Raw genomic sequence first — 18,739 nt, forward strand, 5'->3', positions numbered from 1 at the left:
AATTTAAGAGGGGGTACTCTGGCCATGTATGGGGGTGAGGGTGTGTGTTCATATACCATCCTGTGTTTGTGAAGAGACTTGGAAAATAATTATTAGAGGCCTGTAAACAGATGATTTAATTACAGAGTAGAACTGAGATTTCCCAGGAAAGTTGAGAGATAGGGAGGAACAAAGATGGCAGAAAGTGGGCATAGAATTGGTTCAGGGTGACAGTGACTGGTTCCATTGCCAACGCTGTTGCACCAAAATGAGGTACCTGAAGTAGCAGGGAGCTTATAAGGGAACAAAGGAAGGGAACAGGAGAAAATAGGGGAGTAATGTAAAGAGTTATATCTGGCCGAGGGTGAAAGGGATGAAGGCCCCTTTTAACCAGGTTTCTCCATAGCATGTAAAAGATCTTTTTGCTGATGTGTTGGGAGCAAATGGAACTGTTATGGGGTGCCAGCTATTGGCAGAGCTTGCAGGAAACATTATTTGGGTATACGGTGAAGTTCAATAAGTAAAACATTTTAAAAGACGGGAAAACGTAAGCATGAGGATAATGAGGAAAGAGTGATGAAGGCAATGAGCCAGATCGGGAGGGGACCAAAAGCCCATACAAAGGATGTGCTGGGGAGAAGATGTCTCCATAATATCCAGCTGTTAGCCATTTTCTTCATTAGTGACTGATGGGGGAGGGCCCAGCCCATTGTGGGTGGTGCCATCCCTGGACTGGTGGTCCTATAAGAAAGCAGGGTGAACCGGATATGGTGGCGCACACCTTTAATCCCCACACTCAGGAGGCAGAGGCAGGCGGATCACTGTGAGTTCGAGGCCAGCCTGGTCTGCAAAGCGAGTCCAGGACGGCCAAGGCTACACAGAGAAACCCTGTCTTGAAAAACCAAAAAGAAAGCAGGATGATGAAGCTAGGGGAAGAAAGACGTTAAGCAGCACCCTTCCATGTCCTCTGCATCAGTTCCTGCCTCCAGGATTATGCCCTGTTCGGTTCCTGTCCTGACTTTCTTTAATGATTAGCAATGCTGTGGAAGTATAAGCCAGATAAACTTTTTTCTCCTCAGCTTGCTCTTTGGTTATGGTTTTTGTTGCAGCATTAGAAACCCTAAGACATAGAGGAGGCTTATTGTTGAAATTTTTCTGGTCCCTGTCTGTAGGCCCCGTTTCAAACTAGTTAGGATTTGTTGGCCTGGAAGCAGTATGTCCACAAAGGAGAGCACAAATCCCATTTCACTAGTCATATATAGTCCCGTTTAATTTTAGAGTACTGCAGCAGTCCAGGACAGCCAGGACTACACAGAGGAACCCTGTCTTGAAAAACCAAAAAGAACAAACAAACAAAATTAAATGAGTTAAATGCACTAGTAGTACTGGCTGGACTAGACTTCTGTAGGATAAGGTAACTGTAATTAGCTTTTTGTTTACATCAGACTCCTGGAAGCTTTGTAAAAGAAGTCAGCCTTTAAGGAATGAGTCTAAACAGAAAGCATCTAAGTGATATTGCTTGCTTTCACATACAGTGTACTTCTTTTACATACAATGTTCTTATATATTTGTTTGTTTGTTTTTGTTTTTTTGTTCTGGTTTTTCGAGACAGGGTCTCTCTGTGTAGCCTTGGCTGTCCTGGACTCCCTTTGTAGACCAGGCGCCACCACGCCCAGCTATATATTTGTTTTAAATAGTAACAGTACCAGCTGCTATTAATGAACAAAACCATTATCAAGTAAAACAAAATCTTTGCTTAGAAACAGTTCAGTAAGGTAAAGTTTTTAAAAATTTGGATTATTACCTTAAATAATCATATATACTATTTGAAAATGCAGGACATATTTTTGTTAACATTAAATTGTTAAACCTATATTCTAAGAGACAATGTAAGTTCTATTTTCCAAAAAAGATATTATTTTTAATTTTCAATATACAAAGTATACTTCCAGGTAGTGTCTGCCTTGTTAAGACTAAATGATTCACTTTACAAAGTTTTCAAAAATTATTCCTACTAACAAGACCTTGTAAAAAGTTTACATTTTTGAGCAGGGTGGTGGTGGCGCACACCTTTAATCACAGCGCTTGGGAGGCAGAGGCAGTCTGGTCTACAGAGTGAACTCTAGAACAGTCAAGGCCACACAGAGAGACCCTATCTGGGATGGGGGTGGGTTTACATTTTCATTCTCTTTACTCAACCAACAGATGAAAGGTAAAAACAGTTATGTCACATCTGTAGTAAATAATTCATGTCATAGACTCAATTAACAAAGAAGGCTAACCCTCCTTCTGCGGTCACCATGTACTGACAGCAGTAAGCACATTTCTTAACATCATTCTGTTAAAAAATAGGTTGGTTGTTTAGAGGCATACTTTATAAAGCAATATAACCAAATTCAATAAGCTTTAACAAATATTGGCCTTGGGAATTTTTTACAAAATATCCACAGGCATTATGCTAAAGCCTGCATACCTCTTGTAGGAAATGCAGGCAGGCACTGGAGCTCGTTATCTCGGTCGATGCTAGCTTACAGTCTCACACCACAAGTGAGCCCAGGTTGGAGAGAATCTCCTTCATCTAAGTCATCTCCTGAAGAATATAAAAGCTAGCAATATCATTTAATAGAATCATTTGTTGACTATAGATAAAAGAGTATCAAAGGTATCATTTGGGTAGTCTGAATAATTTTTCAAAGCTGTGAGTTTGATGACAGAATATCTGGCATCCTCCTTTAATGAAGGAACATGGGTAGGTAGGGTTTGGACCCTGGAATTAATTTTTGTTGAGAGGAAGAATTGAATGCAAGGGTGAAGGGCATGAACAACTAAACTGGCATGCAAATCTCATCCCAGTCAGGTGGGATAGGCTTACATGTACAAGGTACAGAATCCTCATATGTCAGTTCCAGGGACATTGAGGGCAGAGGAATTGTTATTTGCCTCTAAGTTTGAGATATTTAGGATGTGAGTATAGACTTTGAGATCCTCCATTAGGCAAGAATTCATCCTCCTGTCACGAGAGACATGAGAATTAATTCATCTTTACATAGGGAGGAAGTTTTTTCTTGTTTGGCTTATATAGCCAGAGCTGGTCAGACCCATGCTGCTGGAGGCAGAAGACTTCTGGCAGGTCTTATTTTCCAAGCATCCTTGTTGTGTAAGGAGATTAGCCCACAACTTAACTATGGTGGGATAGTGCCCTGTCCAGGGGAACTACTTGAGCCTGAACATTTCCTCCCATTGCAAGTGTATTATAAATTTAGCCCATTTTACTTCAGTCAGTCAATCTTTTATAACCCTTAAACCTTTTATAACCTATAACCTTTTATAATCCCTTAAATTTAAATTTGTTTTGACTTGTTTCAGGCTTAACTTTGACAACATGTACAGAATACTGTATGATGGGCTATAACAAGACTATAAGATAGGAAATTAAAAAAAATTGGTCTCGGCTGGAGAGATGGCACAGAGGTTAAGAGCACTGACTGCTCTTCCAAAGATCCTGAGTTCAATTGCCAGCAGCCACCTGGCTCATAACCAGCTATAATGAGATCTTGTGCCCTCTTCTGTTGTGCAGGTATATATGCAGGCAGAATACTGTATACATAATAAACAAATCTGTTTTTAACAAACGGTCTTTTCTCCCAAGCTTGTCTTTATAAGTAAATTACATTTGTACATTCTATGACTACAAACACAGTTCTGAGCATATTAAAGAATTCGATCATTTAGAAGGTGATTGAGCATTAACTTGCACATCTTAATTATCTTTAACAGTTTACAAACAAGTTGGTATATTTTAATTTTTTTTCCTATTAAGTTTGAGTCTTAATTTTTTTTGAAATAAAGATTGTTTAGTATCAAAATAAACTTTAAACCGTAAGTAGAGTCCACAGAGAAACTGGGAACCTCATTTTCCCGATTCTTTTATAAGTACTTTTACAAAATGCCAATTTTTATATGACTCAGTTTCAAAACAAACCATCTTGGTAGCTTGGTGATGCTTCCTTAGTCTAATAAAAGGAGTACAGTGATAAGGAGAGAACATAGTGGGTCTGCTTGTTTTATGGGTACTGTCTTATTTGATTTATACCTGGTGGTCATCTTAACCAAGATGGTGGTAATATGGCATGCCCTTTTTTTAACCTTAGAGAAGGTGGTGACTGAGTCACATGGATGCTAAGATTGCAGCAAGCTACATTGTTATACTCCAAGGTGGTTATCAGCCACATAGCACTCAAAAGTGAAGCCATCAGGCACACTTTTCATAAACAAATGTTGAATTCAAGTTACATACATGGTATGGCATAGCAAATTAAGATTATACAGTCCTTTAAAGTTACACTCTATGAACTTAAAAATTCTAAAATAGTAAAAAAAGTTTTAGCATAAGCTTTAAAGATAATGAACAAAACCAACAAAGGGGGGTGGTGGGTGTTGAGAATTAAGAGTTAAACACCTTGCCAATTATAATCTCTATAGGAATTAGTTTACTTCTTAGTTGTTCTCAAGCACAAAGTGTCCTTTCCTGGAGTGTTCTGCTTTTCCCTCCTTTTCCCTGTCAGAGTGAGGTAGGTGGCTTTCCTGACTTAGGATGGAGACTTTGTAGGAAACTTAAACAAACATGCTTGAGTCTGGGGCAGATTGGCCAAAATCCAAATCTAGAGCCCACGTTCTCAGCAGAGTAAAACAGCCTGAAACAACTTTAATATGGTCCATAGTCAAAGGACATTTGGATCACTGTAGACTAAACTGGGTGATCTACATATGCATGACCAGTTTGTGTGTGTCTGCAGTTGGGACACACAACTTGAAATGCTTTTACTTCTTGGCTGTTACAAGTATACCAAAAACCTAAGGCAAAAAGAGTTCTATGAAGATACCGGTTTGGGGGCCCAGTAGATACAGTGTCAGGCATTCTGGTTCTGGGTGTGGTTGCAAGCTAGAGCCTTGAGAAAGATTAGTGAACTGTAAACTGTGTGGGCGAGGGGCCTTGGACCAAGCTATCATTCCATCTTATGCAGTTTAGGTAATCAAAAATTCTGAACTGGGGCCATTAGTGGCCATTTATCCAGTGTATATTGAAGCTAAGTTTGCGTTGAAAGGCTAAATTCTAATTGGCGCTCCTTTAAGTTAGCCTTCAAACAGGCAGAGGAGTTTGTTTTGGTACAGGATATTTGGAACCCATGGCTGGGCTCAGGACCAAGGTGCAAACAGGGTTCCAATATCCAGTTGCTCAGCTCATCCTCTACATTTGGAAATGACCAAATGCACCTGGAAAGTAAGGGGGTGTCCAACCTATATAGTGACAGGGTTAGGCCACTGCAAGGTAGTCAACTCTTGACTGAGGGGTAGGCCAGTGGAGAATTTAGAATTTAAACTTTGTTCCAGCTGGTGGGAAGCCTTTGACTGATAAAAGCTCCCATGAGCCCCTAGCGAGGGTGCCCCTGAGTTAGGTCTGTGATTACCCTGACCCAGTGTTTGCTATGTTGTGTGTGTTTTGGCTAAGTGCATGCAGACTGACCTGGAACTCAATATGTATCAAGTCTAGCCTTGAACTACTAATCCTCTGCCTCCATCTCTCAATGATGTGCCACCATTCCCAGTTTAACTTTCCTGTAGCTAAAATAAGACAGGATAAACTATATCTTTTCTGTATTTTTTCTAAAAATTGCAGGTGATTTTGTGTACTAGGAAGTGAAGAAGCTACATGTTTATAAACAGTGGGACAATCGGCACAAGTGAGAGTCAAAGGAGAGAACCTGCTGCACAGTTAGTTGTCCTCTGACCACACACACACACACACACACACACAGTGATAACATCTCTCCTTGTCCCCCCACCTCCTTCCCTCCCTCCTTCCCTCCCCCCCTCTTATTAATAATGGCATGTTAGGGGCATCATCAACTTATCCTTGTTAGAATGTTTTGTACAGTATTGTTTTCATTTCCTAGATGCTGTAGTTTTTCATATCTCGAAGTATCCTGTTTTGCGTTTGTTTTCTCCTTTCACTGTGTGTAAAATATAGGAATGTAAAAAATAAATCACATTCCCTCTGGCATACTGAGTTTCTCAATTTTAGAATAAGATTTTGATGTTGAAGTTTAGTATAGTCTACTTTTCAGGGTTTATCAGTCTTATGAAAATCTAGTGTAATCATACAAGGAGAAGAAACATTTTTAAATAAGAAAAATATTGGCAACAGCTGTAGTGGAATTCTTGAAATAGAAATGTCGGTCACCTTTAATGTCTATATATTTTATTCTTTTAAACAGTTCGTTTTCCTGAAGATCTTGAGAATGACATTAGAACTTTCTTTCCTGAATATACCCATCAGCTCTTTGGGGATGAGTAAGTAACATATTTGCCAAATTAATATGGCAAAAAACCCAAAAACCTATTCTTTTCTTTTAGGATTTGAAAGTCAGACTATATATATATTAAAATCTTAAATTTTATATTAGCATATTAAAATTCATATTAGCACTTTGTATGTTTAGTGTTGCAAACATGTATATTTTAATTCTCACTGCAGTTTTAACCATTGTATTTGCTGCTTTGTACATTTGTGGAATTGAGTAGTTGCCTAAGAACATATAAGTGGCTGGAGTTCAGATTCAGACAATCTAGAGTTCATATTTATTATTACTAATTTTTAGTTCTGCCTACCTCTTGTCATACTACTTTCAATATAGCAGAACCCCTAAAGTTACACTCAATAATTAAATAAGCAGTTCAAGAAGTGTGTGCATGCGTGTGTGTGTGTGTGTGTGTGTGCGCGTGCGCGCGCGTGCATGCGCGCACGTACCCTGTGCATGTAATAGTGCATAGAAAGCAGAGGAGTGTGTTGGTGTCCTGCTCTCTCACACTCTCATTCCTTTGAGACAGAGTCTCTAACTAACCCTGGAGCTAGGGCAGTGGCAGCAAGCTCCAACTATTGTCTTTTTCCACTCCCCACAGCACTGGAGTTATGGGCCGGTGCATGGCTTTTTGTTTTGTTTTGTTTTTTGGGACAGGGTTTCTCTGTGTAGCCTTGGATGCCCTGCAACTTCCTCTGTTGACCAGAATGGCCTTGAACTCACAGCACACATATATTATTTTTAGTTATGTGTATGTGTGGGGATATGTACACATGAATGCAGTGCTCATGGAGGACAGAAGAGGGCATCTGATTCTTGGAGCTGGAGTTGCAGGTATTCATTCGGTCTGAGAACCAAACTCTGGTCCTCTGGAAGAGCATTGTGTGCGCTTAACAATTGAGCTGTCTCTCCAGCCTCTTGATCCTGAATTTTGAGACTTAGCTTAAAAAAATAACCATGGTGGGGTTATTTAACATTGATAGGGTACTGTTTTCTTATATACAGTGTATGTGGTTCTTTTATTATTATTTTTTCTCTCTGTGTAGCCTTGGCTGTCCTGGACTCACTTTGTAGACCAGGCTGGCCTCGAACTCGCAGTGATCCGCCTGCCTCTGCCTCCCGAGTGCTAGGATTAAAGGCGTGCACCACCACTGCCCCCCCACCCCCCACCCCCCACTCCTCACCCCCCACCCCCCACCCCCTGTTTTATTTTTTTATTTTTTTGAGACAGAGTTTCTCTGTGTAGCTTTGGCCATTCTGGACTTGCTTTATAGACTAGGCTGGCCTAGTACTAGGATTAGTTGCGGTATTTCCTCATCCTCCTTTCAACTGAAGTGGATTTTTAGCCTTTGTGTAGACATCTTTGTGTAGGCACATTTTACAGAACCTGCAGTTTGAATTTGTTTCTCAAAAATTCAGAAAGTGCCTGTTTTTTCAGTTCTACGACCAAGGTAGTATTGTATCTGTAATGTCACACCAGGAGGTCCATATGTAGTTTGTTTCATTGTTGGTTGAAGTAACCTGGTTAACTTAGAGGAGTCTGAAAATTTTCTTCACTATACAGGTAAAGTTTTTTTTTCCTTTTGTAAATTGTAAGTAGTTTATGGGGAGATGCTCTGAAGACTGAAGATGTCTGGCCATGTATGGTGGTTAGTGTTTTTGATCTCAGCTGGGGAGGCACAAGTGCAGATCCACAGGTGGATCTCTGTGAGTTCAAGGCCAGCCTTGTCTACATAGTGAGTTCCAGGACAGTCTCAAAACAACAACAACAGCAACAACAACAAAAGATTGAAGATGTCCTTGCAGTAGTTCTAGCACCCATTAATTTAATCAGTATTTTAGTATGATAAGGTGGATTTCTAATTCAGTGCCTTCTACATTTATTATTTGGCATTAGCATAAGGACGAACTTCCAAGTATTCATTTGTTAATATTAGAGTCAATTCAGAGATTGTTTTGTTTTGCTTTTTGAGACAGGATTTTACTTTGTAGCCCTAGCTGGCCTGGGACTTGCTATGTAGACCAAGCTAACCTTGAACTCAGCAGAGATCCACCTGCCTCTGCCTTCCCAACACAGGGATTAAAGGTGTGCAGGCCACACCTGGCAAAGGCTTTTTTTTTTCTTTTTCTTTTTTTCTTTTTGTTTTTTTTTTGTTTGTTTGTTTTGTTTTTATCAAGACAGGGTTTCTCTGTGTAGCCTTGGCTGTCCTGGACTCGCTTTATAGACCAGGCTGCCTTCGAACGATTCACCTGCCTCTGCCTCCTAAGTGTTGGGATTAAAGGTGTGTGTCACCACCGCCTGGCTTAAAGCTTCATTTTTAAAAAACATTTGAGACATTTAAAAACATTTTAAAAAAACATTTTATTTGTTTGGGTGAACAAATTGAGTGTAAAGGACAGTTTGCAGAGGTTGGTTTATTTTCTCTACTTCACTCACAGCTGCTTAACTCTGGGCTTCAGGGCACCCACTGCCTTCTCCTGGCTTCTTGGGATACTCTTCTCACAGGATGCTCATGTGCCTGTGGCACACACATAATTAAAAATAAAGCAAAATTTAAAAATGGAAGAATTCATTTTAAAAATAAAAACAAAACCCAGCTTTACTGAGATAAATTGCATCTATATAATCAATTTTAGAATGTTTTTATTACTCTGGCCAAAAAGCCCCATTCTGAGTCTCTTCAGTCCTAGGCATTCAGTAACCTACTTTCTGTCTCTATAGAGTCATCTGAGCCAGGTATTTTAGAATTTGTCTCCCTTTCCCAAGATTCTATGTGATCTAGAAAAGGGAGTATCAGTGCTTTATGCTAGTAGAGAACAGAGTTGGAATTCACAGAAGAGTTGGGTGATTTACTGCTTTGAACAGTATGGATGCTAGTGATGAAAGCAAGTGGTAAACTGAAAGAACCTGCCTACGGCTACCTGTTTGCCTACCCTTGTTGGAAACACCTTCTAGCAATAGCAGCAGCAGCAGCAGCAGCAGCAGCAGGTATAGTAACAGTGGTAGTAAGGTCAGCAGTTAGTGAGTACTCATAGTGTGCCAGTTACTTAACATACTCATTGAACCCAAACAGCTTTCCTAAGTTAGGTACCTTGTTTCTCTTTCCTCCCTCCTTCCCTCTGTCCCTCCCTCCCTCCCTCTACTTTCTTTCCCCCTTGGTTTTTTGAGACAAGAGTTTTTCCGTGTAGCCTTAGCTGTCCTGGATTTCGATCGATCTGTAGACTAGGCTGGCCTCAAACTCAGAGATCTGATTGCCTCTGTCTTGAGAGCACTGGGATTAAACGTGGGTACCACCACTGCCTGCTTAGTTCTCTTTTTTACATGAAGCTGAATACAGTTTTATTGTGAGTGTTCATTTTCTTTAATTTTTTAAACAAGTAAAATAATTTAACTTCACGGGCAACCTTAAGATTTTACTTTTTGTGTGCATGTATGTATGTATGTATATATGTGTGTGTGTGTGTGTGTGTGTGTGTGTGTGTGTGTGCATTAATATTTTTGATGACCTGGCAAAAATTCATTTGGGCTGTTTTTTTATTTTTGCTTTTCATCTCAGTGAAACTGCTTTTGGTTACAAGGGTCTGAAGATCCTGTTGTACTACATCGCTGGTAGCCTGTCAACAATGTTCCGTGTTGAGTATGCATCTAAAGTTGATGAGAACTTTGACTGTGTGGAGGTAAGAACAGAAAGAAGTACATATATTTTAACTTAGCTACTTGAATGATCTTAAATGTTAAGGTTCTAAGAGGAGAAATGAAGATGTCATAGCTTCAGAATCAGTCTTTCAGGTATACGTGATGTGTCTTTTTTCTAGTTCTGTGCTCATGATCCTGAGTCTATCTCCTGGATGAGCCTTCTCTATGAAAACTACACTTTGATGATCAGAGCTTTACTTACTGACTTATTTTTATTGTAGACATGGAAGATACCAATCCCAGCACTTTTGGGAGGCAGAGGCAGGCAGATCACTTTTGAGTTTGAGGCCAACCTGGTCTACTAATTGAATCCAGGACAGCCAAGGCTACACAAAGAAACCTTTGTCTCCAAAAAAAAAAAAAAAGAAAAGAAAAGAAAAGAAAGAAAAAGTATTCTGGGGGGCTGGAGAGATGGATCAGCTATCAAGAGCACTGACTGCTCTTCCAAAAGACCTGAGTTCAGATCCTAGCACCTACATGGCTATTCACAACTGTCTGTAATTCCAGTTCCAAGGGATCTAACACCTTCTCACAGATATACATGGAGGCAGAATACCAAAGTAAACAAATTTTTTAAAAAAAGGATATACCAGATAGTTTGTTATGTTTAATGAAGTGACATATAATGTACATATAACATGAAAGTTTTTAGAAAAATTTTTGTTGGGCATATAATGTTGGATTAAAGTTTTTTCTATGCCCACTCTAGCTCCCAAATGATGAAACAAAGACCTATTTTATATATGTAATAAGCTTTAAAGTGCTTTCTCTCTCTCTCTCTCTCTCTCTCTCTCTCTCTCTCTCTCTTCCCTCCATCTCTCCTTCTCTCCTCTCCCTATGGGAATGGAAGTTCTGCCTTCTGTCTCCTTTGCCCAGTCATAGGCTCTTTAGCTTCTTTATTAGCCAATCAGAGATAATTGGGGAGTAAATTTTACACAACATTAAGATTGGAGATTCCTCAATAGCAATGACAATACCAAAATCTGTTATCATTCAACTCACTGCAGGTTTGGCAATTAACAGAGACACACCTAAATACAACGTAAATGAAGGTCACCTCTATATATAATAGCTTTATATATTTATGGGTACAGCATTGTACTGCATTCAGTACGTGCATACAGTGTGTAATGGTCAGTGCAGAGTAACATATATCTTTTACCCCAAATATTTATCAAGAAATAGTCTCAGGTTAGACATGTGGCTTAGCAGTTAAGAGTACTGGCTGCTATTCCAGAAGACCAGGGTTGTATTCCCAGCACCCTCAAGCTGGCTAGCTCATAATGGTCTATAACTCTACAGTTTCAGATCTGACATGCTTTTCTGATCTCTGTGAGCAAAACACACACACACACACACACACACACACACACACACACACACACACACACACACACACTGTACATACAGAAATGCAAGTAAATCACCCATACACAGAAAATAGTAAAATATTTTTAAAAAGAAAAAGTCTCATATTCAATATTAGTGTTAGAAATATTTTGAGTGCTACTTAGTTTTTTTTAACTTCTCAATCATATTTAAAATGATCAAGCTTGACAGATAAATGATATGTAATTGTACTTAATATATGTTTTATCTAGTAGTTTGTAGCTCTTAATTTTTCTTTTAATTTTGCTGATGGAAAGGTGATTGTGAATAGTGCTGTAGCTAAAATAAGTGAACGTTTGCAACTAAATTCCATCTAAGCCAGCACTGCCTAAATTACTAAAATAGAGGTTTTCAGTAGATGTTTCTTATTAGATATGGTTAAATTTCTCCAGAATCCAGATATTTCATACTAATTATTTTGATTTCAAATACAGCTAATGTGCAGTACAAAATTCACTGTCATTTGGAATATCTATATGTGTGAGTGAGTGATTTAATGCTGTAGCTGATAGTGCTAAATTGATTTCTTCCAAAGGAACTATTGACTTAGTTATTGATAAATCTTTCAAATACTGTGTGTAGTGAAAATAGCTATTTGCACTAACTTCTAATTGTTTTGTTTCTGAAAACAAGGGTTTTCCATTTAGAAGTACTGTGTTAAGTATAAGAAATCAATCAACCTTGTATAGTTTTTTTTGTAGGGTTACTTATTTGCTTCACAGTCAAAGGCCATTTGTTTAGTATTAAGGAAAGAGTCCCCTTTAGTTTGTTTTTAAAAGAATGGTATTTAATATGGGTATAGCAGACTGGCCTCTTCTGTTTTAGTTTGCAGCTAGAGTTAGAGGCAGTTGTGAATCGCCCAATGTGGGTACTGGGAACTGAACTCAGGTCCTCTTGCTTTTAACATTGGAGCCATCTCTTCAGCCTGGCCTCCTGTACTCTTGATGCCAGGAATATAATAAATAAAACATTCTCTGCTCTCATAGAACTTAGCATAAGCAAATTGTAAACTTAGAGGGCGTTAGAAATATTTTGCTGGGATAGTTGAAGAGGATGGCAAATCTAGAAAATGTAGAGCCTTGAGACTTTCTGTGCCAAGGTAAGGGGCAAGACTAGTTAGTAGCCTTTATAGGTTTTAAGCAGTTATACAATATAATTCACATTTTAAAAAGCAAATTTTAGGGTGGTAGGTATACATATTTGTAATCTCATTATCCTGCGGAATGGGAGTGTAGGAAGATCAGGAGTTAAACACCAGATTTTAAAAAAAAAACAACAACTTTTTATTGATTCTTTTGAATTTCATATTATGTACTCCAATGGTGAACTTTCCATTTTTCCATATCAGTCCTCTACCCTTGCAGCCTACCCACAAGATAAAGCAGAAAATAAAAATAAAGAGAAAGACAAAAATTAAACAAACAAACAAACAAACGGAAAAACTCTTGGGCTGGGTCGCCTTTAATCCCAGCACTCAGGAGGCAGACAGAGGCAGATCACTGTGAGTTCAAGGCCATCCTGATCTACAGAGCGAGTCCAGGACAGCCAAGGGTACACAGAGAAATCCTGTCTTGAAAAACAAAAAAACAAACCAACCAAACCTTGCGGTGGAAACTATAGTGTGTCCCAGTGTGTCGCACAGTATGCCCCTTTGCCCAAGCAGCTTTACTTGCAAATGTTCATTGCAATATCATTGGTCTGGTTTGAGGCCTCTGGCTTCTGCTACACTCTCAATACTGGATTCTCTAGGAATTATATCAAATATCCTGTTATTGCCCTGTGTCGTGGAGACCCTTCAGCTTTGCTTCACGTGCTCCAGGAATTCATAGAGGAGGTAGATGTTTGTGCAGGCCAAAAGCCTTGGCTCTGGGCCATGGGAGGTGGCTGAGTTGTTAAGCCTGCCAGATCTCCTGTGCCCACATCACCAGGGCCAGGTCTCCCACTTTGCTCAGGGACTGGGCGGGGCTAGCTTTTTGTTATGCAGCTTGCAAGAGGCAGGACTGGCTCTCCTTGTTCAAGTAGATGTGATGGTTGAGGGAGAGGAGCAAAAAGAGAAGAAAAACAAACATATCCATTGCTTAAGAAATAGTGACACCGCCAGGTACACTACCTGGCCTATATACTTAGGCCAGCCAGAGTTACATGGTGAGACCTTGTCTCAAGAAAAAGCAAGCATATTTTTAAGGCACGAGTAGCATATCACAAAAGTTAATTGCACTTATTGCATTTTTGCTGTTACATTAAAAAAATTTTTTTTTCTTTTTTTGAGACAGAGCTTCTCTGTGCAACAGAGCCCTGGCTGTCCTGGACTCTCTTTGTACACCGGGCTGGCTTCGAACTCGAAGAGATCCGCCTGCCTCTGCCTCCTGAGTGCTGGGATTAAAGGCATGCACCACCACACCCGAGGAGAGTTTACTCTTTTCCTTCTACTGTGTGGGTTCTGGGAATCGGACTCCAGTTGTCTGGCTTGGTAGCTGCACCCTTACCTGCTGAACCATCTCACTGCCTCCATTACATTAATCTTATCATCTCTCTCTTTCTAAAGCTAAATTCCACAGCTGTACCTAAGATTATATAGCACAGGTAAAATGTCCAGGAAATCTCTTTACTAGCCATTGATAGTAAACTTGATTACTAAGACACTGATTTGCTCATCTTTGCTTATCCTTTGTTTTTTTAATTCCTCTGCCTTCTCTTGAGAAATTTCTTTGCTTTTTAATGAAGGAGTATATAAACTAAGTCTGCTCATTTTTCTAGTTGCATTTCTGGGAGAGATTTGATAGAGAACATTGAGATGCACGGGTAGGTTGTATTATCAATGAAATTTCAATTATTTTATTGTCTCCTAATGAGGATTAAATTTGATAGATGAAAGCAAAAAAAAAAAATTTTTTTTTTCTGGAACTTTTAACCTCTTCATAGGAAAATAACTTTTCCCAGTACAGAGTATCAAGTCTAGAGCCATACATACCCTGGACAAGCACTTTGCCACTGAGCTGTATCCTCTACTCACTTCCCCAAGGTTTATATAGCCCTTATGACTCCCCAATAAAGAAGAGCTGTTAGACTGAATTCTGTCTCAGAAAAGGCTCTCTTCCCCCTCACTGCCTGAGTAAGGTCTTGCCGTCCCACCCTTCAGGCTAAGCTTCTTCCTTCCAGTCCAGCCCCGAAGACAGAAGCAGAACCCAACATGGCATTAGGCTAGGTTTGCTGGCTAGCAAACCCACAGATCTGTATTTTTGCCTCTACAATATTGTGGTTTCAAATACATGTCACTAAGCCTAGCTTTTATATATGAGTGTTAGGGACTGAATTGAGCTACCTAACTAGTCTAATGCAGTCTAATTAAAAAATACAAAAATCATAAAAAGTCTCGAAATTACATGTTGACAACTTCATCTTGCTTATCTGAGTAGTAAACCAGTAATGCAGTGTCAGTAAACATAAATGAACTTTTTGTTTGTTTGTTTGTTTTTGAGATAGGGTTTCTCAGTGTAGCCTTGGTTGTCCTGGACTTGCTTTGTAGACCAGGCTACCCTTGAACTCATTGTTGGTTCACCTTCCTCTGCCTCCCTGAGTCCTGGGATTAAAGGTGTGCAGCACCACATAGGGCAGGAACATTTTCTTATTTACGAGACAAAGCATAGAGCAATAGAACTCTAAATGGCTATGATGACAAAGTATGTCCTTTAAAATACTTTAAGGGGTGGATAGATGGGTCAATGTCCAAGGGTGCTGGCTGTTTTATAGAGGACCCAAGTTCCATTCCCAGGTCCAACATAGTGACTGACAACCACTAGTAACTCCATTTCCAGGGCATCTGATTTCCTCTTATGGCCTCCATGGGTATCAGGTGCACACATGGCACACAGATAAACATATAGGCCAACACTGAGCCATCTGTTCAGCCCTTTCTTTCTGAAATCTTTAAGGACATACTTTCTCATCGTTGTCTTTAGAGTTACAGTGTTCTATGCTTTATTATATAAAATAAATAATTGAGAATGAAAAAAAAAATCTCAGGTGTACACCTGTAATCCTAGAACTTGGTGGAAACAGGAAGATTGGAAGTTGAGCTCCAGCCTCAGCTGCATAGTAATTTTGAGGCCGGTCTTGGATACATGAAACATGGAAAATACTTTTTAAATACAATAATTTCTCCTTTTATCTGTGTGGGCACCAGGCTTGCATGTAAACAAAACACTCGTACACATAAAATAATAAATATTTTAAAAGGTTTAATCTAGTATACATTTTAGAAGAGTACAGCTCTGTAAGTCTGAGTTGCAAAGTGCTTTTTGTTGATGTTGTTTTTACTTTGTTTTGTTAAAGATAGGATTTCTCTGTATAGCCTTGGCTTTCCTGGAAGTAACTCTGTAGGCCAGGCTGGCCTCAAATTAAGAGATTTGCCTGCCTCTGCCTCCCAAGTTCTGGGCATGTGTCACTACCACCCAGCTTATGCTTTTATTTTTATTTTCATATATATATGAGTGTTTTGCCTAAAAGTTTATGTACATGCCCTGCATATGTGCCCATGGAGAGCAGAAGAAGGCTTCCTTCAGATCCTCTTAACTGAGTTACAAACAGTTGTGAGCCACCGTGTAGGTGCTGGGAATTGAACACGGGTCTTCTTGAAGAGCTGTCAGTGCTCTTAACCACTGAGCCATCTCTCCAGCCCATTAAAGAACTTTAAAAATTGTTTTTAATCTAATATGAATAAATCGGATACTTATTTACATATATACATTCTTTTCGATTCAAGCTCTTCCCTCATAAGAGTTCTTAAAATATATAGATTTGCTCAGAGCAAAAGATTTTATTTAAAGATGTTTATTACAGCAAATATCTTGATGACTGAAAGTTATATTCTTTCAATTTGTTTAAGCTCAGATTTGAGATTTGAAACCTAGCAGTTCCAGAGACTTTTGAAGTCAGTTTCTAGATGTAAGATGGGCAGAGTGACTCACCATGCATCTCTACTGCCTTGCTTAGGAGATATGATATAAGGAAAGTTAAAGATTAAAATCGCAATGTTGAGATTGCCCTGTAGTAGTTTTTTTTTAATTGTAGTTTTTTTCCCCCCTGACATTAAAAAAAAAAAAGGTCAGAACTACAATTATACTGTGCTATTTTACCTATTACTACTTAAAAAAAAATACTACAGAACAAATCTATTGCAATAATCCCTCTTTTTAACTACTTCCTCATGCAACTCTTGAAAATTGTGCTGGAGAAATGGCTCAGAGACTAAGAGCACTGACTGCTCTTCCAGAGGTCCTGAGTTCAATTCCCAGCAACCACATGGTGGCTTACAACCATCTATAATCTTATGCCCTCTTCTGGCCTGCAGGTATACATGCAGCAGAGCACTGTATACATAATAAAATGTTTTTTAAAAATTAAAAAAAAAAGGTATCTTTTCACTTTCACAGCTTAAGGGAAAATATCAAATTGTGTGTGTGCAATAGTATTTATATATTTTTAAATAAAATAGATTTATCAGATTTAGTTTATTTGCAATTGAGGATATCTTGCAAGTAAGTACTGGTATACAATATTAGAAATAAACTGTCAAGTAGAATGGTGAAAAGCCATATTTTAAGTAAGAACATATTTTTATGACCATAAACAAGTCATGTATAAATGTTGGTATTAAGCATTGGAAATAAAACTCATTTGTGATAAGCTTTATCTTTGTATCTCTATCCTAAAATGTAACTGAATGATAATAAAGTACTATTCATCTGCAGGTGCATTGCTCCTACTTAGTTAAAAGATGGTTGAAAGGACAGGAATTAGTAGCATGTTGTATTAGCCTTTTGTAGTGTATTTTGTCCTAAGCATCTTAATTTCCCTGTTTTGAATGCTAAGTAGCAAGGGTCTTGGTTTAGAACTAATACCCATCATGCATGTAAACGGTATGAAAGAGCTGCTTAGTAAGTTAACACAAAGTGTTCTTGTGTCAGTCCTTGTGGAAATAGATACAATACAAACATTACAGCTGAACTCACGGCAAACTCCATTAAGTAAAAACCTGGCCTCATTGTTCAGGAAAAAGTTTGAATAGAATGCAAGCTCATTTTGTTGAATGTAATGTCAGGCTTTTAGGGACTGTATTGAAGGATAAGGTTTTGTTAAGTTGAGACCAATTCATTAAGTTTTATTGCCTGGTGAGAAGCAGTAATACTTTATTGTAAGACTTCATCAAATATTCATGGTTAAAGAGAAGTAGTAAATGTATTCAATCAAGTGGTCTTTGCGGTTTTGAAAAGGATTATGAAGTCTGCTCAGCTGATAGTTTTCATTCATTGAGGTTGTTTAACAAGGGTAATTTTAATTTCTGAGTTTAATTTTGTTGTCCAGTCTTTTCTGTTTTACATGATCACAAATCTGAATCTATGAAAGTTGTCACATTGTGGAGATGAGCAGATAATTTAACTATTCATATGATTTTTTTATTTCCTGAATGAAGATATTTGAAAAAATTAACATCTTAGTTTAGCATATGAAGGTTTTTTCGCTCTACTATTCATTTGGTCAGATTCTAGCCTTTCCACTACTGCTAGTGATCTTTTCATGTCTTGAATAATATGGTTCCTCTGACATATGTAAAATAATAAGCCTTTATTCTTGTACTTGATATTAGTGCACTTACCTGCTCATGTTAATGCTCATCTCAAATTTATGAGATAGTAGTTTGTTTATATAAAACTTACTCTTTTTCATTTCACTGCATTTTTTGCTTCTTTAGTTTATTGTCAAGTTTTGTAATATTTGTTGGTTTTGACCATTAAAAATTGTTCTGTTTTGAAACATGGAGTCTCTCCCTGGCTGGCCTGGAACTTGTTATGTAGACCAGACAAGCCTCAAACTCACAGAGATCCACCTGCCTCTGCTTCCTGCGTGTTGGTATTAATCACTACACCTAGGCTAATTTTGTCCATTTTAAAGAAATAGAACATTTTCAGCTAAAAAGTAAATTTGTCCATTTTTGTTCTTCGTTCTCTATTTCTCAGGCAGACGATGTTGAAGGCAAAATCAGACAAATCATTCCACCTGGGTTTTGTACAAACACAAATGATTTTCTTTCTTTGCTGGAAAAGGAAGCCGATTTCAAGCCATTTGGAACCCTCCTCCATACATACTCAGTTCCTAGTCCAACAGGAGGAGAAAACTTTACGTTTCAGATATACAAGGTAAACAGAACTATTTCCCTTTGCCTGGAACCTATATGGGATTTTATATTCAGTAATGCTAGTGTCAGATAAAAAAGGTTTTTTATTGGCACTAAAACATGATCTGTTTTGACTGTATG

General features: G+C 38.5%; 1 protein-coding gene and 1 long non-coding RNA gene across 4 annotated transcripts in view; one reads left to right on the forward strand and one right to left on the reverse strand.

Annotated features, from left to right (window-relative positions):
* The window catches only part of HAT1 (histone acetyltransferase 1), a 47,887-nt gene that overhangs the window by 9,563 nt on the left and 19,585 nt on the right, over positions 1-18,739 (forward strand). For all 3 annotated transcript variants that reach the window (XM_084799468.1, XM_084799470.1, XM_084799469.1), the window contains exons 3-5: positions 6,255-6,330; positions 9,896-10,016; positions 18,441-18,620. In XM_084799468.1, coding sequence (XP_084655594.1) covers positions 6,255-6,330; positions 9,896-10,016; positions 18,441-18,620 — 377 coding nt within the window. The remainder of the gene's footprint in view (positions 1-6,254; positions 6,331-9,895; positions 10,017-18,440; positions 18,621-18,739) is intronic.
* The window catches only part of LOC311607601, a 311,851-nt gene that overhangs the window by 2,311 nt on the left and 290,801 nt on the right, over positions 1-18,739 (reverse strand). The gene's annotated exons all lie outside the window — the stretch shown is intronic.

The sequence above is a fragment of the Acomys minous genome (assembly GCF_964271855.1).
Source record: "Acomys minous genome assembly, chromosome: 10".
Classification (NCBI taxonomy): Eukaryota; Metazoa; Chordata; class Mammalia; order Rodentia; family Muridae; genus Acomys; species Acomys minous.